The sequence below is a fragment of the Psammomys obesus genome, unplaced genomic scaffold, assembly GCF_907164565.1.
Source record: "Psammomys obesus unplaced genomic scaffold, mPsaObe1.curated_primary_1811, whole genome shotgun sequence".
Taxonomy (NCBI): Eukaryota; Metazoa; Chordata; class Mammalia; order Rodentia; family Muridae; genus Psammomys; species Psammomys obesus.
Window position 1 is genome coordinate 1,389,009 of NW_026596353.1, and position 26,478 is coordinate 1,415,486.

General features: G+C 48.1%; 1 protein-coding gene across 1 annotated transcript in view; it reads right to left on the reverse strand.

The window, feature by feature from the left end:
• Med26 (mediator complex subunit 26) overlaps positions 1-19,063 on the reverse strand; it is a 36,023-nt gene extending 16,960 nt beyond the window's left edge. Inside the window, exon 1 of the mRNA XM_055597326.1 lies at positions 18,768-19,063. Coding sequence (XP_055453301.1) covers positions 18,768-18,839 — 72 coding nt within the window. The 5' untranslated portion in view covers positions 18,840-19,063. The remainder of the gene's footprint in view (positions 1-18,767) is intronic.
• Positions 19,064-26,478: the final 7,415 nt, after the last annotated feature.

Genomic DNA, 26,478 nt, shown 5'->3' on the forward strand with positions numbered 1-26,478 from the left:
TGACTGTACACAAGCATGGTGGTATGTATCTAACCACAGCAGGGGATGGAGAGGCAGTGCCCAGAACTCCTACTGCTTGTATTTCTCAACTAGACAGCACCCAGACAGAAAGGAAAATGAGACTGGCAAAACTAGGAGCCTTGTGCACCAATGGCATGTCTTACTGAGCAAGCATCCCTTCAGGGACATGATGGCGTGGTATGGGTATGCTCCTGGAGTTTAGGCAGGCCAACAAGCGTAAGCAAATACACCTCTCTCCTAAAGAAAAGGAGGTGACAAGGCCCAAGTCTCCTGAGACCTTTCTCATTTGTGCTGGTTAAGTGAGGCCTACGATGGGACTCTATAGCTCATTGTTCCTTCCCATCTGCCTAGCCTCTTTTGCCTGTGGCCCTCATGTATCTCTTTCCATGCTGTAGCCCCAAGTTTGCAAACTAGGCAGGCTATCCCAAAGGTTTGCCCAGACCTGTCCTATACCTTGTCTTGGAGAGCCTGGCCTTCCTTTGCACAAAGTTATGGTGGTAGAACTAACAGCATACCTGAGTGAGTCTACCAGACATAGTTAAGATACTCTCCAGGACAGCTGAGTGATGTCAGGACATATGTATGGAAATCATGGCCTGAGGACTGAATGGTGGCTGTAATCTCCACTGGAAAGCATGGCTGGATCCCCCACTTCCCAGGGAAGGACATGGCCCCATGTCCCATAACATGATCCTACATGCCATTTGTAGGACTAAGGCAGATTATTTGGCAGTTCCTCCTGGAGGGGAGCAGCTGTCACCATTGTTTCAAACTGTCCTTCAAAAGGTAATACTGAAGATGAGACTTAGAAACAACCAACAAGGTGGTGGTGGCGGCACACACCTTTAATCCCAGCAGAGGCAGGCAGATGGATCTCTGAATTTGAGGCCAGCCTGGTCTACAGAATGAGTTCCAGCCAGAACCATACCAAGAAACCTTCTCTCAAAGAAATCATCACAGACCAGCATGGATCAACAGATACAGCACTTACTGAGCAGGCCTGATGATATGAGTTTCATCCCCAGATGGTAGACTAGAACAGATTCCCCCGAGTTGCCAATACATACACACATGGAAAGAAGAAGAAGAAGAAAAAAAAAAAAGTAAAAAGGAAAATAAAGCCAAAGTCATAAAATTGCAATATATTCACCAGGAAAAATAAAAACAGAAACCAAGTTTTGGATCCTACTCAAACCTGAGCAAATGAGGATGGTGGTGCCTGCCTTGGACTGACCATAGTACATGCATAGTTCTTACTTTTTAACCCTTGCTTAGTACTTAATCATGTTGCCTCCATCTGATTAAACACTTCCCCCATACTGTTTTTCTGAAACAGTGTCTTGGTATGTAGCCCAGGCTGACCTACTGCCACAGCCTCCAGACTGGCACCCTGAGGCCCTGTTGCCTTCTTGTCCTTTGAGTTCCTATCCAAATGCTCCAGGGTTTCTCTGGGGCCCTCCTGCAGAGTAGGGAACAGCAGTTCTCAAAGCCCTGCCTCCCAGCACCCATTGCTGATGACAGAAACAAGTAGAATGTTCCAGAGGCTAAACGCCATGGGACACACAGACCTAGGTCAAGAGGAGGAAGGTGGGAAGCAGGGGTGAAGTAGAGAATTAAAAGGGACAGAGAACCTGTGGTGCGCCAATGTGTGACATGAAAGACCATTTTTCATCTGGTCCTAAGGAAGCTCAAGAATTCACAGTAGGGCAGATGTGAGTGAGGCAGGCTGTGAACCCACCCTCTCTGAAAAGGGCTCCAAGTAACCAATTCCCTGGCTCCAGCCAGAATCAATAATACCCCTCCAAGCCACTTTCCCTGGGATGGCTAGACAAAGACCCTATAGTGCCTTTCTGTAAGCTATTCTCTTTCCCAGCTGTAGGGTCCTGGCCTCTGACGGCTGCAGAAAGACAGTGGCACAGGCTGCCCTGGAGCACATACAAGTGTCTCCCACCAAAGTACATAACTAAATCTCCCAATACAGAAGCAAACTCTTCCCTGCCCTCAGCTGCCCAAGACAGAGAGAAGCACATCCCATACACTGCCACTGGCAGCAGAGAGCACCGCAGCTCTAAAGCAACCAGCCCGGGAGACCAAGATCCCTTCCCCTGGTATCCTAGGGCCTTACCTTCAGCCATGAACTTTTTCTCTCTACCCAGGCCAAACAATGGTGTGGTGCAAAGAATCCTGGCCTTTCATCATAGTTAACAGCAATCTTCCAGGTTCCTAAAATGTACAGTGGTCCCACACCTTCTGACCAAGAACTCTAGAAACGTCTTTGTAAATTCCTAGTCACTCCCCAGGTTCCTGCCAATAGCCCCAACACTAGCCTCTTTTCACACCTCTGCACTGGCCAAGCAAGCATAGGCTGAGAGGATTCTGGGGTCCTGCTGCAAACACAGTTGGGACTTAGCCCAACTGGAAGCAAGCAGGCATTAGATTACTACTACTAAGCATCTCCTCCAGAACTGCACAAATTGCTATGCCTTCTTACAAGGAGCCTACCAAGGGGCTGAGAGGTCACCTCACTGATCTGGCTGAGATCACTCAGCTCTGTTTGGGACACAGGCAGTCTGGTGGCCACACACTGGCTCTGCCTGACTGTTCATTCAGCTCCCTTTCTCAACAACACACAGCCGGTGACCTTGAAGCACAGCTCAATGCTGACCTCAAAGCGCAGACCCCTGACTAAAAGTTCCTCAGACAGTACAGGCAGAGTTAGGACGGGAAGCTGGGGTGTTTGGGGGCCTCCCATGAGGGGCAACAGAGGGAATTCTGTGGGCTAAAGAGAAAGTGGGAGTGTACAGGCTGATCAGGAAGGGGAGTTGTGTGCAGCAAGGGTGGGCGGGCAGCCAAAAGCACAAGGTCAGGTGGGATTCAGGAACAAACTCAGGGGCTATGCTGTCTGACAAGTGGCAAGCTCAGCCTGTAGCTTTAAACAGCTCACAGTGTGCCTACCTAGTAGAAAATGCTGAGCAGGAGGCTCAGCAGGCACTGGCTACCTTCTGGGAATAAAATGGTGAGGGGCAGGAAGGGGTTGGGTGTGAGGAGGAGGAGGTTCCAGGCACAGGTCACAGAGCCCATACAACACAGGATCCTAGGACAGGAGGCTGAATATACAGGCCACACTGGGAGTGGAGGAGATGACTTTGTCACCACCACCCCTGACTGAGGGACACTGAAGAACTGGTAGCAGTACATGCCAACTGTTCCTGACATGTGGTCCTTCACTAAATGAGGCCGAGTCTAGACTGCTTGAGGGATGAGGGACAGTAAGAATGACTTCACAATCCTTACAAGGCACAGAAATGCCACTAGAAGAGAGCCTAAAACCTTCCTAGTTCCCTGTGTTCAGGAGCCAAGTGTGCTGCTTAGAACTATTTTTTGAGGCAGGGTCTCATCATGTAGACCAGGCTGGCCTCAAACTCAGAATGTGCCCACATCTGAGATTAGGTGTGTGCCACCACATCCAGTTCCAACCCCTGTAAATTCTGCAATGTTAACTAAAAAGATGATTCTAAGTCTTATCCTCATTTGAATAATACTTTCCTACAGTATTAGCAAAGGCACATCTTAACACAAAGTGATATTTACAGATACAGTCTTCTTAAAAAAATAATCTGTCAGCTGGGTGGTGGTGGCACACACCTTTAACTCTATCACCAAGAGGCAGGTGGCTCTCTGTAAGTTTGAGGGCAGCCTGCTCTACATAGTGAGTTCCAGGACAGTTAGAGCCGAAGAGAAATCATGTAGGGTTTCTATTGCTGTGATGAAACACAATAACCAAAAGCTAGTAGAAGAGGAAAGGGCTTATTTGCCTTACATTTCCACATTGTAGTCCATCAGTGAAAGAAGCCAGAACAGGAACTGGAGCAGGAGCTGATGCAGAGGCCATGGAGGGATTCTGCTTACTGGCTTGCTTCTCATGGCTTGCTCAGAGCCTTCTTTCTTAAAGAGCTCAGGACCACCCACAATGGGTTGGGCCTTCCCCCATCAACCACTGATTAAGAAAATGCCTTATGTGCTTGCCTATAGCCTGATCTTATGGAAGCTTTTTGTTTGTTTGTGGGGGGGGGGTTTGTTTTGTTTTGTTTTTTGGATTTTCAAGACAGGGTCTCTCTGTGTAGGCCCAGCTGTCCTGGAACTCCCTCTGTAGAAGAGGCTAGCCTTGAACTCAAGAGATCTGCCTGCCTCTGCTCCTGAGTGCTGGGATTTAACGGATGCACCACCACCACCTGTGGAAGCATTTTCTAAACTGAAGTTTCCTCCTCTCAGATGACTTCAGCTTATGTCAAGCTGACATAAAACTAACTAGTACAAACCATGCCTCAAAAAACAAAACAACCAAGTCAACATTGTCAATACTGTTGACTACAATCTCAGGAACAATACATTCCCTAACACAGTAGTCCTCAACCTTCTTAATGCTGCAACCCTCATGTTCTGGTGACACCTAACCATAAAATTATTTCGTTGCTACTTCGTGAATATAATTTTGCTGCTGTTATGAATCATAATGTAAATATTTGATATACAGGATATCTATGTGATCCCCAAGAGGCCATGACCCACAGGTTGAGAACAAGTTTTGTAAAGGCTAGAGCAGTCAACTGTCTTGCTCTCTCACTCAAGCATGTGTGCTAGGATTTGAAGTCTCTTACTTTGTCCCTTCACCACTCCAGCTTCTTCCATGCCACCACTGAAATGATTATCCCATTGTCTCCATTAACACTGCCACTGAAAACACTCCTGCAGAGTAAACATTTCCATTAGTAAAATTAATGGAGTTAAAGGACCAGAGCATGGAGCTGGATGTGGTGGCGCATGCCAGTAATCCCAGAAGTCCGGGAGGCAGAGGTAGATGGATCTCTGTGAATTTTAGGCTATTACTATATAGTTTCCAAAAGGACAGTGACTCTGAGCCACAAGCAGGGTACCTGGGAGATGTAAAACAGAATGGCCAGTCCAGTCTTGGATTGCCTGCCAACACCAATCTTCCCATGTGTCTGAGCATCAATGATGCCAATATTCTTCTGTCCATATTCTCTTCAACTGTTAACTTTGAATACCTTCTTCACAAAGAAGAAAACTGCTTCCTAAAAACCCCACCCCACATTTCTATTTTAATCTCCTGTCTGCCACTACAGCACATCTTCCAAAGAAATGTGCCTTGCCTGGTACAATGAGTGGCACATGTCTATCATCCAACTAGTAGGAAGCTGAGGCCTGAGGACAGCATGGACTACACAGCAAGACCCTGTGTGAAAACAAAGGTGGAATGAAGAACCATCCCTTCCTTCTTGAAGTCTTAGCATCTTCCCTTCTTCCTGAATGAGTCCCTCTAGTGTGTGGAGTGGCCTCGTGGCATTTGTACCCCTAAAGACTGGCTTTAAGCAAGCAAGCAAAACACCTGTGGAAACCAGCCAGCCACCTATACTCTCCTACTGGGGAATGATCCTGCTCCTGGAGAGGGAAGGAGTTCCCTGGTTCGGCTCCTATTTGGGAAACGACCAAAAGGACATGCCTACTCTTCCTTTTGCACAGACCTGTGGTGATGTACACACATCTGATGTGATTTGTCCACAGCATACAACTCTAAGACAGAGCTGGAGAGATCCAACCCAGGCTGAACCCTCAACTTCTCAAATATTAAAGGTTTTTTTCCCCCTTGTCTGTCTTCCTTTATCAGGATGGAGCATAGGGAGAATCTCAGAGGATTTCAGCTGCCACCAAACTCGAATACCTACCATTACCTGAATAAGATTCTCATCACAAGACCCTATAGGCTGCAAGTGAATGGCTCAGGAACTCCTTGAGAGTACAGAAACCACATTTGCCTCAAGGGGACAGCAGACTCTCTGCACCAAAACAGCTGAAGTAGCTCAAGACCACAAAAATATCTATCCAGCTATGGGCACTGGTATCCTTGGTACCTTTCTATGTGAGCAGTTGTACCTGATCAGATAAGGCTCTGATGGTGTACAGAATGGGCTCACAGTCCCAGGCTGGAAAGTGGCAAGCTGTAGAGCCGTACTGGGCCTCAGCGTCTTTCATCTGTAAAGTGAGCACATGGTGGAAACTGACAATATCCTCACGGCCATTTCCCTTGTGTCTATTAAGAGGCTTCTTAGCAGTGAGCTGGGTGTGGTGTCTTCTAAACCCTCCATTCTCCCACCCCTGCACTCAGGTTGAGACAGAAGTAACACCAGTTCCAGGCCAACGTAGTCCACATACTGAGGCCCTGTCTAAAAACAAGAGTTACAAGAAAGATGTGGGGACTTGGCAACAGAAGTCCATCCTGCAGGTCTACTGCCACAGGTAGAGTCAGGCTTCTACTTTGGCCCCTTCCAGCTGCCTGACCCCTGGAAACAAGCTTCTAACCCCTTCCTCATAGGAATATGGAGAGAGCAGGTCCTTCATGAGTAGGATGACTAAACAGAAGCTAAGCACTGCTACTACCATCACACCTTGGACCCCACAGGAATGACACTAGCTCCTTATAACAAACACACCAACCTTGGAAACATTAAGATACTAAGGTCACTAGAAAGCAGGTGAGATGACCCAAAAGCATGTGCACTCATGCAGGCCCAAGAGGTTCAACATGCCAGGTCCTGCCCAACAGCATGCACAACCTTGACACTCAGCGAGAGTGGGTGACACATACAGGGCAGATGAACTGCAGGAGGAATCAAGGTGGTGGGTCCTCCAAAGGGCCTGCCAAGTCCTATTACCTACCCTAATCCCCACACTGCCAAATGTATGCCATGTCCAGGCCTCATGAAACCTTAATCCCCATACTCCAAATCCAAACCATTCCCCTCAGCTTAGGCACTATTGTGCTTAGAGATGAATACATTATCTGCCTATACTTTGGTCATAGAATGAACAGGTACCAGCAACACAAGAGGCCAACCACCATGTCTTCCCTCAATGGGGAACTAAGGAGGGGAATAGCAGGCATATGTTATTCAGTTAAAGGAGTGCAAAATGGATCTGACTGTCAAAAGCAGCTAGACCACAGTGCTGCTGAGGGCTCTCTAGGCCCAAAGCACAGGAGAAAATAAAAGAGGGGAGAAGCAAGGAGAGCAGTGATCAGAAAACAGAATAAGAGCTCAGGAGCTCCTGATCCACCAGCCAAGGCCAGTAAGAGGCTGCCTGAGTCAGAGCCTGGGACCCAAAGTACTCCTACAAGTCTGTCTTGACTCTCTTTGTTTCAAGGGACAGAGAAGCCAGCTCCAAGGAGGCATAACCAGCTCATTCAGCTGGCCTGACCCAACAGTAAGCATCTCGTGCCTCTCCCACTTACGTCGGCCCTAACTCCACCAACAAAGTGCTGTAACTTGCACAAGCTCCTGTTGGGTCACAGTGCTTCCCTGAGCTAATCACTGACCAGGAAGATAGAGCACTACGACTGGCCAGACTGAGGTACTGAACTGGAGGAAGGTGTTTCCTCAGAACACCAGAATGGCAGTGGAGCTAGATGGACTGCTTCCTTGTCACCTGTGCATTATTAACATGTTAGCAACCAAAACATTGTCCACTGCATCCCAGTCTCAACAGCCAGTCTACATCCTCCTAAGAAAAGGCTGCAAACTTAAGGTTACCCAAGGTGGAAGGCAAACAGAAAGGCCAGGTTACAAGAAAAACAGATGGTCTTCTTCAAATGCCACCTTAGTTGCTGAAGTTCCTTGGCAGTCAGCAGCAGGTTCCACATCTCAATCTTAGTTTGTAGCAACTGGCTCTGAGACAAGCCAAGAGGAGATGCAACTGGCTACTCTAGAAGGCCCAAGACCCAGTGTCCTAGAAGAACCCAGGATAATTTCAGGCGGCCCAGAATGGTAGTCCACAGCATCAAAGAACACAGCCAGGCACAACCAGGGCTGAGATGAAGAGGCAGCCTAATCAAGACAGGGTTGCCTAGTCATGGAGTGTTCAGGAAGTTGTGGCGGACACACAGGGCCCAACAGCACAAGAGGAGAGCTTTGAAGTCAGGTGAGTGCACAAATGGTGCTGGTAAAGCCAAAATACAGGGGACATCCCCAAAAGGGGATGTACACAGAAAGGGAAGGCCAATATTGAAGGCAAGGGCAATGGTCCACTCTAAGACTGAATCATGATGGGCACAGGAAACAATGCAGCAGCAACCCAGGAAGGCATTCTGGCAATACAGCAAGCACCCTGGTGCCCACAGATGGCTTACTTTACAAAACAGACAATGCCATTTGCATTCAGTATCTGCTGGGATAGAAACCACATCTGAGGCAGGAGACAGGACATGTCCCTAGTTCCTGGAAGGACTAGTGCAGCATGAATTCCAACCTTTCCTAGCAGCACCCTCATGCAAGCATAAAAAGCCAAATGCACCATGGTGTGGTCCTCTAATCCTGGCCAAGACCATGATAGCCAGTTTGTTGGTCCTGCAGGCTCCAATTTCATGATTATCCTGGGACACCTACTATTTCTATTTACACAGTAGTTCCTGCTTCTGGAAACCTCCTATGGGCACTGGCACTTTCTTATAGCCTATCCACTACCCTCCAAACAACAATTGGCTGGCCTGATTCAGAGGAGCTGATGTCTTTGCCACCACGTGGAGGAAGCCCTACATGCTTGAGCATACACAAATGCAAGTATGTAATAAGTACATGACAACATAAAATGCAGTTACCTCCCCCTCTCCCACCTCAACTTTAAACCCAAACTGCAATGGCTAAGCTTTGGGAAGACACAAAAGGAAGCCTGGCAAAGTAAGAGTTTGGCAGCCTGGATAGAAGATACTGTGCACCCCTTTTCTGGGAAGTCAGCTCCCAATTTCTTCCTTGGGAGTCACCAACTGGCAGTGTGTGAACTCAGCTCCTTTAAAACCAGTGATAGCAACGCCCATTCACAAACCTTCCTCTACCAGCTAACCCCAGGCTGCCAAACACCTAGGAAAAGCAGAGAGCCAAGGGCTCTCATGCTACTCAGAACATCCAGAGCACAGGAAAAGACAGTGCTCATGCAACAATCATTCCTTGGGCCTGTCGTCTGGCCAATCTAAGGGAAGCAGCAGCCCAGAAGCACAGGTATTGGTTTCAGGTTTCTTGGGGTTAACCAGGGGGATGGGAAAGACAATAGGAAACAGGCAAAGCAATCAGACCAAACCAGATGTCCTGGTCCCAAGCCTGGGGGCCCTCACTCCACACAAGCACCCCCAAAAAAGAAAGAAAAGAAAACTATTACCATTAACTACAGTTCACCCTAAGGAAACTCCAACCTGAGCCAGGAAAGGAAAGGCGACAAATAGGGCCACCACCACTATTTATAGTGCTCTCTCAGAAGCTCACCAACCACTGATGTATGTGTGCACTACAGAGCTCCTGACCAGTCAAGCCAAACCACAGTCAATCACCAACAAATCACACTGCACCTGGCAAAGGGGGCCCTCTGCCCAGAGTCTCTGCATGAGCTAGATCTCCCTCCAGTTAGACCTCCCTCCTTTCTACTGTCCCTCATTAGTGACACTGAGAGGAAGAAGTCTATGGGTACATGGTAAAATCCAAAAGACTCCAGGTCTGAAGCATTTATATGCCCAAGACCTTTAGGTAAGGGATACCCATCTGTTTAACTCTCCTCTCAGCTTATCCCAGCAAAAGGACCAAACTCCAACATCAGCCTCATTCCATCTAACCATGTGGCTGCCAAGCCTCCGTTCCCACAGCAGACACCTGCCTCACAGACTCTACTCTGTGCTTTGAATGTACGTAAAGCACTGGAAGCTGCCAGCACCTGACATCCACCGGCTGCTCAGATGGGAGCTGAGAGACAGTTCGAAACCAGCCCTTTCCCCAGACAACCTATTAGGAGCTGGAAGGAGCCTATAAGACAGAAAACAAGATCCTTAATCAAAGGTGGGGTGGGGCAGGCCACTAGCTACAGGCAGTTGGAAGGCTGAGGAGGGTCGCTTAAACTCAGACATTCAAGGCTACCCAAAACATACCAACTATCCGGGACTAGAGAGATAGCTCAGTGGTTAGGAACACTTGCTTAGAGAAATGGTTAGAGAACATCTTCCAATGTTCTCAGGTCCAGCATCCATGTTAGATGATTCACAACTGCCTGTAACTCTCCATTCTAAAAATATGGCTGCTTTATACACACACACATACATATAAATATATGTGTGTGTGTGTGTGTGTGTATGTGTTTAAGTTGTCCTCTGACCCCCATTCAAGTGGCATGGTATAACTGTCTCCTGCACATCCAATAAGATTTTTTTAGTAAAAAAAGAAAATGCTGAACCAGGTGCCAGTGGTGCATGCCTTTAATCCCAGTACTTGGGAGGCAGAGGCAGAGGCAGGTAGGTCTCTGTGAGTTCTAGGACAGCCAGGACACAGAGAAACCTGTCTCAAAACAAAAAATAGATGGACATGGTGGTATATGCCTTTAATCCCAGCACTCTGGACGCAGAGGCTGGAGAAATTAAGGTCAAGGCCTGCTTGGTCTATAGAGTATGTGACACACACACCAGTTGGGCATACCAGTGCAAGCCTTTAATTCCAGCACTACGAATGTAGAGACCAGCCTGGTCTATATGAGTTCCAGGGCAGCCAGAATTACACAGTAAGACCTTGCTTGCCTCAAAATGAGGGAGGGAAGAAAAAGGGAAGGAGGAGGAGTAGCTAGAGATAAAGAGATTAAAAAACGTGCCTTGACTTTAGTGGGTTTTTAAATGATGACTGTTACACAGGAAGACATGTGGATTTCACACGGAGTGATTTCCAAATAAGGAAGCGCTATGGGGATAAATGGGACTCACCACCAGGGGAGTACAAAAATTGATTTTTAGTTGTAAAATACAGGTAAGACCAGATTTCTCATCTAAGAGTCCCAGCTAAAAACAAGATAACCTCTCACTTCAGAGCCACACTCAAATTTGAGGGCTTAAAAAACAAAAACAAACAAACAAAAAACCCCGACTATACTTAAAAGCACAACAAGAGAGAACAGACTAAAATGAAAATAGGTTTTTGAACATAAAACAGTTTGTAGCCCAGAGTTAAAAGAGTAAACGTGATGTTTTGGAGAGGTGGCCAGAAGTTCCCAGGACTCTTGCAAACACAACTCACACCATCTGTAGCTCCAACTCCAGGGGATCCGGTGCCCTCTTCTGGCCTCCTCAAGCATCTGCGGTAGGGCAGCATACAACCACTCAGACACATTAAATAAAAATTAAATTTCTTTTAATATTTCTTAAGTAAAAGAAAAAAAAAGTTGCAGGAACAGGGAAGTGAATAGAAATACAAACTAGACATTTCAAGCCATTATGGTGGAGCCTCTGAGATAGAGTTCAGCTCTCAGGAGCCCTGTAGCAGGAAGATGGGCTAGGCAGCACTGAGCCCACTTGCTTCAGGGTCACCCAGAACTGGTTTGAGGCCCGCACTTTGCTTAGTCTCTCTTGGCCCCTTAGCTAAAGATGTGTGCCTACCTTCAGGATGGGAGAACAAGCAAATACTCTCCGTGTCTGGAAGCCAATGTGCTCATCTAGTGACACTGGCTTGCTACAGATGCTGCTGCCAACGCAAGACATTATGCCTACCTTTGAGTTCTGGAGAAACCATTTTAAAAAATTATTTTGTTTATTTTGAGCCAAAGTTTGTGTATAATTCTGGCTGGCCTGGAACTCAAGAGATCGGCCAGCGCTCTGGGATTAAATGCCTTTAATGGTGGTACAGGGCATGGTGGTACAGATCTTTAAGCCTAGCCCTCAGGGAGACAGAAGCAAGCAGATTTCTATGAGTTCAAGGCCAGCCTGGTCTACAAAGCTAGGACAAGCAAAGCTACACAGAGAAACCCTGTCTCAAAAAAAAAAAAAAAAAAAAGAGGTGTACACCACCAAGGCCAGCTAGAACCTTGATGGCCCACCCTGGGCTTCCCAGGCTCACAAGCTCCACTGGCTGGAACCAAGAAAGTGAACTCTAGAAGCTCAGAGGCTGGAATCCCAGCTGCCTGGCAGGCCTGCATACCTAGAGGGCACATCACCTCACCTCACCTGAAGTGATCCTCTCTTCAAGAACCCACGAGAACCACGGATTAGAAAACTAGATGGTCACCACAAAGTCCAAGGGTCCTGGTAGCCCTGGACTTACTAGCCAGCTAACAATCCAAGACAACCCTAAGGGCAGCAGGCTTTCTCCCAGGATTCCTGCCTTCCTGTTCTTTGTCTATACCCACACAGTATCATACCACTTCAGGTACAGTGCTCACCTGGAAGGCTGAGGCAAGAGTTCTAGGCTAACCAGGCAGAAGAGCAAGCTGGCAACTAAAAAACAAGACAAATGAAAATGAAATTTTAGCCTCAGCCAAGTCCAAGCTCTCCAGCTCTCTTAGACAGCTTGAAATGTGCACAGCTCCATTCTCGAGTCCACAGGACAAACTGCTCAGTGGCTGACCAACCTGACTACTCCTTCCACATCTGTTCCCCCAACAGCAGACAAACCAAGAAATGCTAACTGCCTGCACCTGCTGTAGAGCATGTTAATTCTCAACTTCCAGACGACAGAGTATTTCAGAGAGGCATTTCATGCTCTCAAGACTTCTATCTTGAGTCAAGCGGTGGTGGCTGTGAATGCCTTTAATCCCAGCACCTGAGAAGCAGAGGCAGGCAATCTCTTCGAGTTTTAGGACAGCCTGGTTTACAGAGCAACCCTGTTTCAAAAAATGAAACAACAAAAACAATAACAAAAGAATTCTATCTTGGGCTAAAGAGATGGCTCTGAGGTTAAGAGGGCTCACTGTTCTTTACAAAGGACCCAAGTTCAGTTCCCAGCATCCACATGATGGGTCGCAATTCTTCATAAGCACATTTATGGTGCAGATAGCAATATGCAGGCAAAACACTAATTCACATAAAGTCAATCTCTTAATTTAAAGACTCCCAGGACCCACATCAGGATACCACCCCAGTTTACCTTATGGCCTCTTCTAGCTCCCCAGTACCTGTACACATGTGGCACACACACAAGTTAAAAAAAATTATTATTATTTTTTTTTTGGCAAGATGGCTCAGCAAGTAGAGGTACTGTGGTACAAGCCTAGCAACCAGAGTTCAATCCTCTGGAACCCACATAAACATGGAGGGAGAAACTGACTCTACAAAATTGTCCTCTGGCATTCACAGATGTGCTATAACTTGCAATTCTCTCCAATCAGGCACATAAGCAGCACACCCACAAGCATGTACACACACACATTAATAAAGGAAAAAAAAAATCTTACTTTAAATAAGACACAGGGAAATTGTTCCATTTGGGCTCCAGAGTTGCAGCCACAAGGCCAGACATTGCACGTCACAGTTACACTCTGCTCACCATTTGACCTCCTTGTAGGCTCCAGATGCCCAAAGGCCAGGACTGACTGCACTCAAGTCTGCCCATCACCCCAAGTACTATAAGCACTACAGAGAAATGGCTATCTACTAGCCACCCTCTTAGATTCACCACAATTTTCTGTAAACCATGAATCCCCGTTGGTGATGAAGATGTAAGTGCATGGCTTCCCAGACCTGATACTGGGAGGAAGCTTAGATACAGCACAGGTTCACCTCGCCCTTTCGAAGGACCCTACACTAAGGAACACCCTGAGAATGAAAGGAGTGCAGACAAAGCAAGGCAACCAGAAAACACACTGTCTGCTTACTGCCTGATGAACCCCAAACTCAGCTGCCCATTCTCACAACCAGCTACAAAGCCAGGCTCAGGACAGCCCACTCCCAGGAAATGAAAAGGGAGCAGCTCCAAGAAGCACCTTCAGAAGAAGCAGCAGACAGCCTCCCAGCACACTCAAACTGGGGCCAGTTTGAGATCAAATGGTGCTGAAGACTGCGGAAGCAGATAACCCTTCACCCAGCCCTGGCACCTTGTCATGTCTGCATGACATCATGAGTCAAGGGACAATACATGCCTCCAACCCCTTCTGAGACAGGGTTTCTCTGTGTAGCCCTGGCTGACGTAGAACTCAGTCTGTAGACCAAGTTGACCTCAAACTTAGAGGAGCCCACCTGCCTCTGCTTCCAGAGTGCTGGGATCAAGGCTACTACATGCTCTTTAGATCTGTGTCCAGACAAAAGTCCCTCTTCCAGGACAATGTTTGGACAGCTCTCTAGGCTTCTAGAAAGAACCTCCAGCTTTGAGGTCCACCTAAAATCTCACTGAGGACAAATTCTACTTTCTTCAGGGAAACAACATGTCAAACAAAACCTGATTCCCAAGTGACATTTGCTACCTGGTTTCCCAAAAAGTCAGAACTGCCATACTGTTCTCCTGAATCCTGGTCACAGCAGAGAACAATAGAAACACCACTGTACAGGCCCAGGCAGAGCTGACACTCAGCTCCTGTTTCCTCTTTCTGACAGAATCACTGGCATTTTAAATTGTCACTTTTCAGAAGAAAGCCAAGCTGAAGCACAAGATGCAGGCAAAGTTCTATGCCCATTGATACTGGAACAGGGCCCTTAAGATGCTAGCGGGTTAAATCTCACCCAGCTACGATCACATAGGATTGGCAGGCCAGGCCTTCCCGACTCAGGAAGTACATCAGTTCATGACACCCTTCCACCAGGCTGACACCCCAACAGTAACAGGAGTTGACTGCAAAGGATGCTCTGAGCCAGGGCAGCATGACACTACCTCCCTGTTCTTCATACCAGCTCAACCCTGCTTCATGCCTTTTCTGAGGTCATGTCTCCATTTCTCAACCACAACACGATACTAATCAGCGTCAGAAGTGCTGTCACTTAACTCTGGGTAAGTCCCTAACTCTGGGCCAGTCAGTCCTCTTACATGAAGTCGGTAAGAAACAAAAGTATCTTGTCCTCTCTTGGCCACAGGAGACACTCTAGCATTATGCTGTCAGAAAGGGAACTGGCTTCATCCCACCTTCCTTTATAGGGATATTGGGGTGAACAGAACACACTGCTGGGGTGCCATGCAAATTAACTAGGGGTGTACATCTCTCCTTGGCAAATTAACTAGGGATATACACTATCTCCCTAGATATCTGGAAAAGTTCACACAATCCACCTTGCATGAACTCCTGAAGCAAGCAAGCAGAAGAAACTCTGGATCTAGAAGGAGCTCATCCAAGACTGCTTACCCAGTTCCTTGGCAGCAAGGAACTTGCAGGCCAGCAGAGGCAAGTGATCTGAAGTGGGAAACGATGGCTGTAGTGCCTGCTTCTGCAGGAGTGACAGGAAGACAGTGGCTCCTAAGGACATTTGCTCCAAAGCCCAACAGTGGTTGAATCAAGTCCTCCTTCACCAAGCTTTCTTTGGCTACTACTGTACCCAGGGCCAAAAGCCTGCCTTTGGAAAGCCCCATTTTGGACCACCACTTCACTTAGGTTTTCATGAGACTGTACTGTCCTTGCACAGTCTTGAAGAGTAAAATCTGTTAGCCATAGGGTTACACCCACATTCTCCACAGACACATCTCAAGCCACCTGTGATCTTCTCAGTCTGATCAAGGCTCCCATTAGGCCATTCCACAGCTGGCCTTCAGGACGTGGAACAGTCCCAGGGCTTCTTAAGGAAATGGGGGCTTGGAGGCAGCTCCTGAGCCACAGGCTCAAGAGCAACCATCATGGAGAAAAGGAACAGGACTCTTTTCTAGGAAAGGGACTAGATATGGAACAACTATGAGGATGCAATCTCTCAGAAAACATGGTTCACTCAGGCTTTTCTCAAACAGCAAGGGTACCATAGAACTAAGAACCCCACCACTGGCCAAAGCAGGTGTTCACTATGATTTCTGTGCAAGAGTAAGTCATACCCCTCACCTTTTTACACAACACAGACTACAAGCAGATATGCAGTACACTTCAGAGGCTGTTGGCACCCTGAGCTAACACACACTGAGGTGAGTGAAGAGTCCATAGTTCTGGAAGTCTGTTAGCTGCCTTTTGCAAGGGAGAGTGGACTTCCTGAAATACAGGCCTGGAGAAAGGATAGTGCTTGCTGCTGCTGAGTCTAGAACACAACAGAACCAGCTTTCCTCCTGAGACCTCCTTGGTCAAGGAGCTGGTCAGTCAGATGTCATTCTCAACTTCAGAGGCTGTAGACATCAGGTCAGCTGCCTGGCACTGATATTTTTAAGTCAACAGCTAAACTGCCCAGCCATAATTGCACGTTCATAAAGGTAAGCACTACATGACACCATTCTCTGTCACTTTTCTCTGAAGAGGGTTAATTTTAGTGTTGGCTCTTCAACTCTGTCCCCGTTTTGTATTTTTTCCATGAACATCCTAAATATGTGTCAATTACCAAGTGGTGGAGCTCATCAGTGGACAGAACAGAGCAGAGAGCCCTGTGCCAACACGCAGCTCTTACCTGAGCCCTGAGAAATCCCAGAAAAAGTACAAATGCAGGGCACCCTGGAATACCTCAGCAAGAAATCAAGGACAGTCTGCCAGGCTGAGTTTTACAAAGATCCTGCAAAGCCAACACCTGTCACATACATCTAGTTGTATTAATGGATGGTCACCGACACAGTGCGTTTAGGGAAACAGTTCTCTCCTCACTCAGAGACAAGATCTCAACTCATGCCACCACAATAAGGTCTTCCTATCACTAAAGCCATTTGAGATATACACTCCAAGTAACTTACCCACAGGCCAATGAGCATAGTAACACTTAGGCACAAGAAGAGTCAAGAAACTAATGTGTGTGGGCCAAGTATGGTGGCACAGGTGGCACATGCCTTTAATCCCAGCATTTGGGAGGTAGAGGCAGATAGATCCTCTGTGAGGCCAGCCTGGTCTAGATACATAGTTCCAGGTAGACTCTGTCTCAAAAAAAAAAAGAAAGGAAAGAAAAGAAACTAAAATATGGGCCTTCTTTCTTAATAACCCTTTAAGTCAGAGCCTTACCTAGCACTGGACCCCCAAGGTTGTTGCCCCACCTGATCTACAGCATCATGACTACCTGTCAAAGCACTTGCTGATCCCAACACCCTCACAGGCAGCAGTCAGGTCCCCTGATAATATTTCAGCAAAGGAATTACACTGTGGAGGGTGGGCAGTGGTGATTCATGAATTTTAATCCCTGCAATCAGGAGGCAGAGGCAGGCAGATCTGAGGCTAGCCTTGTCTACGAAGAGTGAGTTCCAGGACAGCCAGAGATACACAGAAGAGGAACCCTGTGTCAAAAACAAGAAAAAAAAAATTAACTGTGTGCACTGTGGCTTCAAAAGAGATGCGAAAGCCACCAAGGCTACATTTTCATATCACCTGTTTTTGTCTTCTAATATCCTAATCATGTGATTATACAGTCAGTATTACAGTCAGTAATACAGTCACTGACAAAAAAAAAAAAAGCCAAAAGCTACAAAAAAATACTTTCTGGAAAATTTTAATCTAGCCTGTCCCTACTCCACCCCCCCCCAAAATATCTAAAATATTTCCTAAATTACTATCAAGTTGATTTTGATGGGACCTGAAGGCCAGGAAAAAGAGAATTACTTTGGATTTGGCAAGCACATTCTTACAGAGACCAAGACACCTCCATCTCTACCAAGACTGCACAAACAATGTGACTGATTCTTCTGACACACCAGAATACTGCACAATGCTAAGAGTAAAAAGCCAAGCAAGGGAACCCACAAAGGCTCCCTGCTCAAACCTGTTACTGGCCAAGCCCAAGATGATTTTTCTTCCATTTCGAGCATATTAAAATGTGATCTCAAAGACCACTTCCTGATCTTCCAGCAAACACTTCGTATCTGAATGCCTGTGCATCATCTCATGGCCCTGCTCCTGCCAGGAACAAGGACCTCCGACCCCTACACTGCCAACAAACCTTTGGAAAAAAATACAAGAACAGGTGAGATTAGTCTATGCTCACACAGGAAGACAAAGGTGTCCTTCTGCTCACAGGGCTCTTAGCAGAAGAAAATGTGACACAAAGTTAGCCCTTCCAGTTAAATCTTGACAGCCTAGGGCCCAAAGCTCCAGAATGTCCTTCAAGTGGGCAAAGAGAGATGGAAGTAGGACCGGAAGGTAGGGGTGAGAAAACAATCAACTGTGATGAGCAGTAATTCAGTACCAAAACCCCAGGCTTTGGCTTCTGATCAGACTCGAAACGGAGTATGTAGGCCAAGAAAGATGACAGGAAGGATGCTACCCTCTGTAGGCAGCGACCCCAGGGGAGGTTTATCCGGCTATGTCCAGTCTTAGAGAAGAGAGGAGACACTTCAGGGATCCTAGGCAACAGACAGGGGCACAGTGGGCCTAGGGCTCCCTACAAGCCCACGAAGGAGATTTCAGCCTATAAGACCGAAAGGGAGGAAAGGCCGAGACTCGGGAGACGCGGGCTACCCGAGTCATCGCGGGGACACCAGTTGCTTCTCACCTTGCCCCCGGCAGGGAGACCTTCCGGGGGGCTCTCAGTTCCCGGGGTCGGATAGAGACAGATGGGGCACGATGGGAAACACCAAGGGCAGTCAGGCTGGGACAATCGAGGAGAACCAGCTCTGATCAAAGCTCTGAAAGATCCCTCAGTCCAGGCCGCGTGAAGCCTCGGCCTCAGGTACCCTTAGCTGCCGGGCTATCCGCCTTGCCTGAGGCTCCCGGACCCAGGACAACCAGAGACCGGGATGGCAGCGGCTGTGATGGGCAGAGCGCCGCCGGGAGAGGACCCCTGGCCGGGGACGCGTTGGAGGGGGAGGGTCCCGGCACATGCGGCCTCGGTCCCCGATCGCGCGGCAGTCACTTACGTTGCTCTGGGAATCGATGGCCTGCAGCAGCCGGTCCCTCATCTGCTGCGGAGACGTCGGAGCCGCTGTCATTGCCTGGGCGAAGCGGGGGGGAGCGGCCGGGCCGGCGAGCGGGCGGGCTGAGGCGGGTGGACGCGGGTCAGTCACTCGCCGGCCTCCGGGAACGGAGCCGCATGTTCCCCGCGGCGCCAGAGGAGGTCGGGGCGCTCGGGGAGATGGCGGAGGACGGTGGGAAGCGGAGGGGACCGGAGCTCGGGCCCCGGACCGCCGCCGCCGCCGCCGAGCGAGGAGGAGGAGCCGCCGACGGAGGAGCCGCCGCCACCGCCGCCTCGAGAACCAAACTCCAGTGAGCTGCCCCCGCGCTGAGCACTCTGGGTAACCCGCGCCGCACGCAGCGTCGGCGCCACGCTGAGGAGGTTGGGAGATGGGGGCGGGAGGAGACGCTGGGGTAGGGAAGGGCCGACTAGTGAGCTCCGCCTATAGCGTCTGCGCGTGCGCGCGCATGCGCAATTTGCCAGCTGGAGCCGCCCCACTCCTCGGCTGGACCTCGAGAGCCGTTGGGAGGCAGTTGGGCGGGGCAACGGACGCTGTCTGAGGACCACGCCCACTCCCAGCCGGAGGGCGGGGCTTCCTGACGGAAGCGCACCGGTTGCGTTCTGGAACTGCGACTTTTCCACCAGGTGGCCCGGGGCTACGGAGTGGGAAGATCCTCCTCTCGGATGAGCTCCTCCTGCGTCCAGGACCGTGGGGCTGGAACGGCTGTGGAGACGCTGAGGAGGACAGCGGTGATCCGCGCCGCAAGGACCTCGGAGGAGCTCTGCGTAGCCGTCGCCGTGCAGAGCCCCGAGGCGCGGGTCTGCAGGGCAGTGCGTGTCCCCGTGTGACCCGCGCGCTGAGGGGACCTAAGGGCACGTCTGGGAGCCGCTGCCTCCGCAGAGGGCGCGAGTCTGCAAGGCCTGCGTGACGCTGACACCTCTGCTCTGCATCCTTGCGGGGGCGAACTCAGGAGGAAGCACCGCTTTGTCGCCGGCTTGAGAAGCTGCCGGGCTGGAGGTGGTCAGCCTGCGTCTGCACTGCATGTTGCGGAGCTGCAGCCCGTTGTCCTCCCCTCCGCGTTCCGGGGGACCGAGCGCCACTCGCTTTGCATCTCAGGTGCTTGAAAACGGGAACGCTTCACCGAGGAGGAAAGGAAGCGCCAAGGTCACCTGGAGTTTTAGGTCAAACCAAGAAACGAAGGAGGTCAAGTACAAGGGCTGGTGACCCATACAGATGAAAGGGTGGGAGGGCGGGCTCCGAGTTTAGCGTACTAGACTACAACTTCCTTTTTGTGTTGTTACCTTAAAAATCCAGTCTTGAAACGGAAAGGGAAAACATGTGCCCCTGAGAGCTGGGCGACACCTGTTAATTTTGAATTAACACCTGTTAATTTGAATTTTTTTTTCGAGCCAGGGATTCTGTATGTAGAATCCTGTCCTGTACTCACTTTGTAGACCAGGCTACCCTCGAACTAACAGAAATTCACCTGCCTCTGCCTCCAGAGTGCTGGGATTACAGGCGTGTTTGCTGGCTGAATTTGTTACACTTTTAGGGAGCATCTGAGGTGGGAAAAAGCCAACCATTTAATCCCAGTGCTCGGGAGGCAGGAGGGTCTCTTGAGTTCCGAGTCCAGCCTGGTCTACACAGTTCCAGACTAGCCGTACTATGTAGTAGGATCCTGCCCTTTCATCTGCCCCTAGAAAAATAAAAGCTTTATCATGGCGTGTTTCTTGATTCTGCACATGGCAGAAGACTTTGCATTATACCAGTAGAATGAACAGGAACAAATACTTCTCAAATACACTCTCTCCCTGGCACATGTTTGAAGTTCATAGTCCAAATTGGAAAGCAGCCCATTCTGAAGATACATTTAATCTCACCGAGAGGCAGAATAAACAAGTTCCTCCATCAACACTAGCCCCTAAATTGGGGAGTATTGGGGGGTGGGTTTGTGAAGCCTGAGCTGGTCTCAAATATTTGTTCTGCCAGTGCCTCCCTAGTGCAGGAGAATTATAGGTGTGCCAACTTTTATTACTATTTTATTATCATTAGTTGATTTTGGTTTTCTTTTTTTTTTCTCCCCCTTAGACAGGCTCTTACACTATGCAGCCCTGGGTGGCCTGGATCTCACTATGGAGTTCTAGCAGGTTTGGCACTCACTGTGTAGACCAGGCTAGTTTGGAGCTCACAGAGATACACCTGAGTCTCCTCCCACCAAAAAAGCTGGAATTAAGTGCCCCTTCCTGCCCTGCAGACCTGTTATCTTAATTGTCAGTCATTAGTATAGTATGTCTTTTTTCAAAACAAGAATTATAGGTTAAACAGGCCATTAGCTTTGCACGGGCCAAGTCAGGAACCATATTGGACATCATTCAATTAACCTGCTGGCTGGATTACTTTAGACCTTTCCCCAGGTTTTGGGAGCATCATATGTAGCCTAGACTATCCTTGAACCTTTATTCTTTTCTTATTTTTTACTTTTTTATATTTCTTTATTTGCCTGGCATGGTGGTGCATGCCTTTAATACCAAAACTCAGGAGGAGGCAGGAGGATCTCTGTGAACATAGTTCAAGGACAAGGGAATATGTATGGAGACCCTGTCTCTAAGCATTTATTTGATGTTAATGTATTGCCTGTGCACCCACATGCATGCCTCATATCCACAGAGGCCGGAAGACAGAACTAGAATTATAGGCAGTTGTGAGCTACCCTGTGTGTGCTGAAAATTGAATTCCTGGTCCTTCTTCAAGAACAAGTGCTCTTAACTGCTGTACCCTCCAGCCCTGGCCTTGAACTCTTCATGCTGCCTCCACCTCCCCCAAACACTAGAATTGCAGGCATCCACCACCATCATACCTGGCTCTTCCTGTATTCTTTTCTTTTTCTTTTTTTGATTTTTTGAGACATGGTTTCTCTGTGTAGCCTTGCTTGTCCTGGACTCATTTAGTAGACCAGGCTGGCCTCGAACTCAGAGTAATCCATCCGCCTCTGCCTCCCTGAGTGCTGTGATTAAAGGTGTGTGCCCCCACCCTTGGCTTGTTTTATTTTCTTAAAGATTAATTTTTATGTTTGGTAGTAGTGGTACATGCCTTTAATCTCAGCACCCTGGGAGTTCAGGGCCAGCCTGGTCTACAAAGGGAGTCCAGCACAGCCAAGGCTACACAGAGAAACCCTGTCTCAAAAAATTAATTAATTAATCAATTAAAAAAGGTGTGTGTGTGTGTGCTTAAGGCATGCAGGAGGGGGCTATCATGTAGGTGTGGGGAAATTGAACTTTGCTCCTCTGAAAGCAGCAAGCATTTTTAACTGCTGAGCCATCTCTTCACATTTTCTGATTTTATTTGTTTACTATTATTATTATTTACAATTTATCTACTTTGTATACCAGTTGTAGCCCCCCTTCCCTCTTCCTCCCTTTACCCTCTTCCCCCCATTGATAGGGGAAGTCCTCCTCCCCTACCTAGCCTATCAAGTTCCATCAGGACTGCCTGGATCCTCTTCCTCTGTGAGCTGGCTAGGTTGCCCCACCAGGGAGAATTGGTCAAGGAGCAGGCAACTGAGTTCATGTCAGAGACTGTCTCTTCTCTTACTAGGAAGCCCACGTGGAGACTGAGCTGTCAGTGGGCTACATATGAGCAAGGTTCTAGGTCCTCTCTATATATGGTCTTTGGTTGATACATTGTTCTCTGCAGTTCCCCCTGGGCCCTGCTTTTTGTGGCACTGTTGGTCTCTTTGTGTGGCTCCTGTCCCTCCAAGGTCCTTCTATATCCCCCTTCTTCCATAAAACTCCCTGTGTATGTTTGTTTTGAGAAAGGGTTTCTTTGTGTAGCCCTGGCTGTCCTAGAATTCACTCTATAGACCAGGCTAGGCTCAAACTCATAGAGATTCATCTTCCTCTGCCTCCAGACTGCCTGACTCCCATTTTCTAGTTTCAAACTAAAATACTGTGCATAGGCTCATTTCCTTAAGTTTGGTTTCTGTGTGTTGTACATGTGCCACTGCGCACGTGGAGAGGACAACTGGCCAGAATCAGCTCTCTTCTTCCAACATCCTGGGGATTGTCTTAGGCTTGGTGGCATTGGCTCTACCTGCTCAGCCATCTGGCCAGCCTTATTTTCACTTTTTTTTTTTTTTCCTTGTCAAGCCAAGGCTTGAACTTGTAATCCTCCTGCCTGAAACGCAAATGTAGTCTTAACTTTCAGAAACTGGAGGCAAGAGGACCAGGAATTCAGGTGCAAAATTGGCTACATGTTGAGTTTGAGGCCAGCCTAGGCTATGAGTATATGAAATTTGTAGGCATAATGTTACTGTGTACTGTGTATAGATTCAAATGCCAATTTTTATGTCCCCATATCTGGTTGTAATCCTTGTTCTGAGAATCTCCTATCCAAACTTGGCTCCCCAATTGTCCCCTGATATATCAATAAAGCAACTTAATAGCTAGTCACTGAGTAGGGGAGAGAATAGGGCTGGACTTCCTGGCAGCCAGGGAGGAGAAAAGAAGGGGTGGGGTGGGGTAGGGATTCAGCCAGGAGCAGAGGTCCAGGAGACATCATGAGAAAAGGGTAGCTGGAGCAGAGAAAGCCAAAAAGTACACATGTCCTGGGGATTTACTCTGGAAGGAAGCCAGACTAGCTTAGGGGATTAATATTGTTAAGTTGTTGTGCTGTAAAGCTTATTAAAGAAATAACACAGTCCAGTCTCAATTATTTGGGTGCTAGCCAGGTTAAGAGAGAAACTGCAACATACATTTTTAAAAATAACTAGCAGAAACTGTCTCTTAAAGTAGGGATGGGGTAGCTGGAGAGATGGCCCAGAGCTTAAGAGCACTGGCTGCTCTTCAGGAAGACACAGATTTTATTCCCAGCACCTACATGGTGGCTCACAAGAATCTGAAACTCCAGTTCCAAGAGAACTAAAGCCACCTTCTGGCCATCAGGAAAGCAAGACTGTAAGGTAAATGTGGTATACACACCTGTCATTCCAGCACCAGGGAGGGAAAGGACAGTTAGTTGGCCTGTAGCGCACATGGCCTCAAAACACAAGGATAACTCCAAAGAACAGACACAACTTCTGAAGCAGAGTGCAGCTCGGACAGCAGGAAGGGGAAAGGTCACTCTGTACAGGACAACCAGGACATGTCTGAAAAGGTGATGCTTCGACTGAGACCGGTCAGTGTTTTATACACTCTGATCTGGTGTGTAAAAGTCTTGGAATTTCTTCAAAGGAAGCAATTGGAGCAGACATATGTACACACAGAGCGGGAGGCAGTCCCTGGCAGCATTGTCAGCAAGAACCAAACTTGGTGAGTACCAGGATATAGAAAGAAATGGGATTACCTAGGGATGTAGTGAGCTATCGCTCAACACTGGAGGTAATGGCAGGATCAGGCGTTCAGGGTCATTCTCGGCTACAATGTGGGGTCCAGACCCAGTGACATCTTTTTTTCCAGCAAGACCACATCCTAAGCCTACCCAAATAGCACCAGGAACTGGGACCAGATGTTCAAACATCAGATTTTTGAGGCCCTTTCTCTTCTAAACCACCACATTCTACTTGATTCCCATAGGCTCAGCCATATAAAGAAACATTCAGCCCAACCTCAAAGTCCCCGTAGTCTGACAGTCTCAACACTGCTTAAAACCAGTGTCTATTGTGAGACTCAAAGCAGTCCCTTAATTGTAATCCCCTATAAAATCAAAACACAAATTATGTACTTCTCACATTCAATGGCACAGAATACACATTACCATCCAGAAAGGAGGAATAGGGGCATAGTGAGAAAAGCTGAAACCATGGCTAACTCCAAAGCCTGTAGCTCCATATCTGGTCTTGGGGCTGAGATGGCTCTGTGCATCCAGTCTTGCTGCCTCTTTCAGGCTGGTTCCAGTTCCTTGGCAGACATCCCACTAATCTGGCATCTCTGATATCTTGGGGTTTCCAGTGCAACCCAGGCTTCACTTCCATAGCTTCACACAATGGCCTCTTCAGCACATGAACCATGGATTCCGCTCCCATAGACTAGCTTTGCCTTGGTGGAAGGAAGCTTAACAGGCTGGGCCTTCCTCTGAGGGAATCATTCCCTTTGTTCCAGGATAGAGCAGGCCTGACTTCACTGATGCTGATCTCAGCAATTCAGCCCTTCAGTGTCAGACTGAGACTCCTGGGTATCTTTTCTCCCTCTTCAACCTATACATTTCATGTTTCTTCCTGCCCCATTGCCCTCTTTTATTGAAGACCTACATAATCATTAACAACAATAATCACAGACATACATAACATTAGAATTCCCTCCACCAAAGAAATGAGTCCACTGCTTTTTAATTTAGCCTCAGATAAGTTCCCCAGGCAAGAACAGAAAGCAGCCACATTCTCAGCCAAGACAGTCCAGGGATGGTCTCCAGCCCAGTTGCTGATACTGTCCCCTCTGAGACCTCTTGAGCTGGGCCTTCACAGTCCACATCACTCTGAGCACTGCTGTCTTCCAGGCTCCTACTAGGACTAAGATGACCTTTTACAGGGGTCAACTGCTATTTTTAGTCCAAAGTCTTCCACATTCTTCCAAGAAACAGTCAAGGCTGTTATAACAACAGTGCACTCTCTAGTACCAACTTGTTTTCTTGTATTTTTTTCAAGACAGGGTTTCTCTGTGTAGCCCTACTGTCCTGGAATTTGTTCTGTAGACCAGGCTGGCCTTGAACTTAGAGATCTGCCTGCCTCTGCCTCCCTCTTGAGTGCTGGAACTAAAGGTGTGAGCTGCCACCACCCAGCTACCAATTTTTCTGTTGCTGATAAAACAGCATAACTAAGCCATTTAATGACAATGCTTTAGTCCCAGGACTCAGGAGGTAGGAGGATCTCTTAAGCTCAAGGCTAGCCTGGTCTACAGAGCAAGTTCCAGGACAGCTGCATTTATCAGAGTTCTCTAGAGTTACAGAACTTAGGAAATAAATACATATAAAGACTTACTGAAATGACTTAAAGACTTCGGTCTAACCACTCCAACAATGCCTAGCTGTGAATTGAAAGTCCAAGAATCTAATAGTTGTTTACTCCCACAAGGCTGGGTGTCTCAGCTGGTCTTCTGTATATGCTGGGGGGGGGGGAAGTAGGCTACATTGCCAGTGAAGGAATGTATATGCCGGCAAGGGAGGGAAGGCAAGCAAGCGAAGAGCAAAAGCTTCCTTCTTCCATGACCTCATATAGGCTTCCAGATGTGGCCCAGATTAAAGGTGTGTTTTTCCACCTCAAGATCCAGATTAAAAAACCTGTGTCTTCCCCCTTCAAAGGTCCAGACTAGGAGTGGATTCACCCACTTCAAACCAAGCAGAATAGCTCTCACAGAGGTGCCCTCCATTTCTGGATTATAATTCATTCCAGATATAGCCAGGTTGACAACCAAGAACAGCCATGCATCACAACTATGGCTACACAGAGAAAACCCTGCCTCAGAAAAGACCAAACCAACCAACCGAAAAACCCAAAACACCATGACTAAAAGTGACCTCTAAAAGGAAGAGTTTTCTTGGCTCCAGTGTCTACTTACTTCTGCAAGGCCACACCTCCTAACTCTTCTCAAACATCTCCACTGACTGGGTACCAAGCGTTGCCTATGTCCATGTGGGCATTTCTCATTCAAACCACCACAGTGGCCCCAGCTGCTGTTCTTGTGGC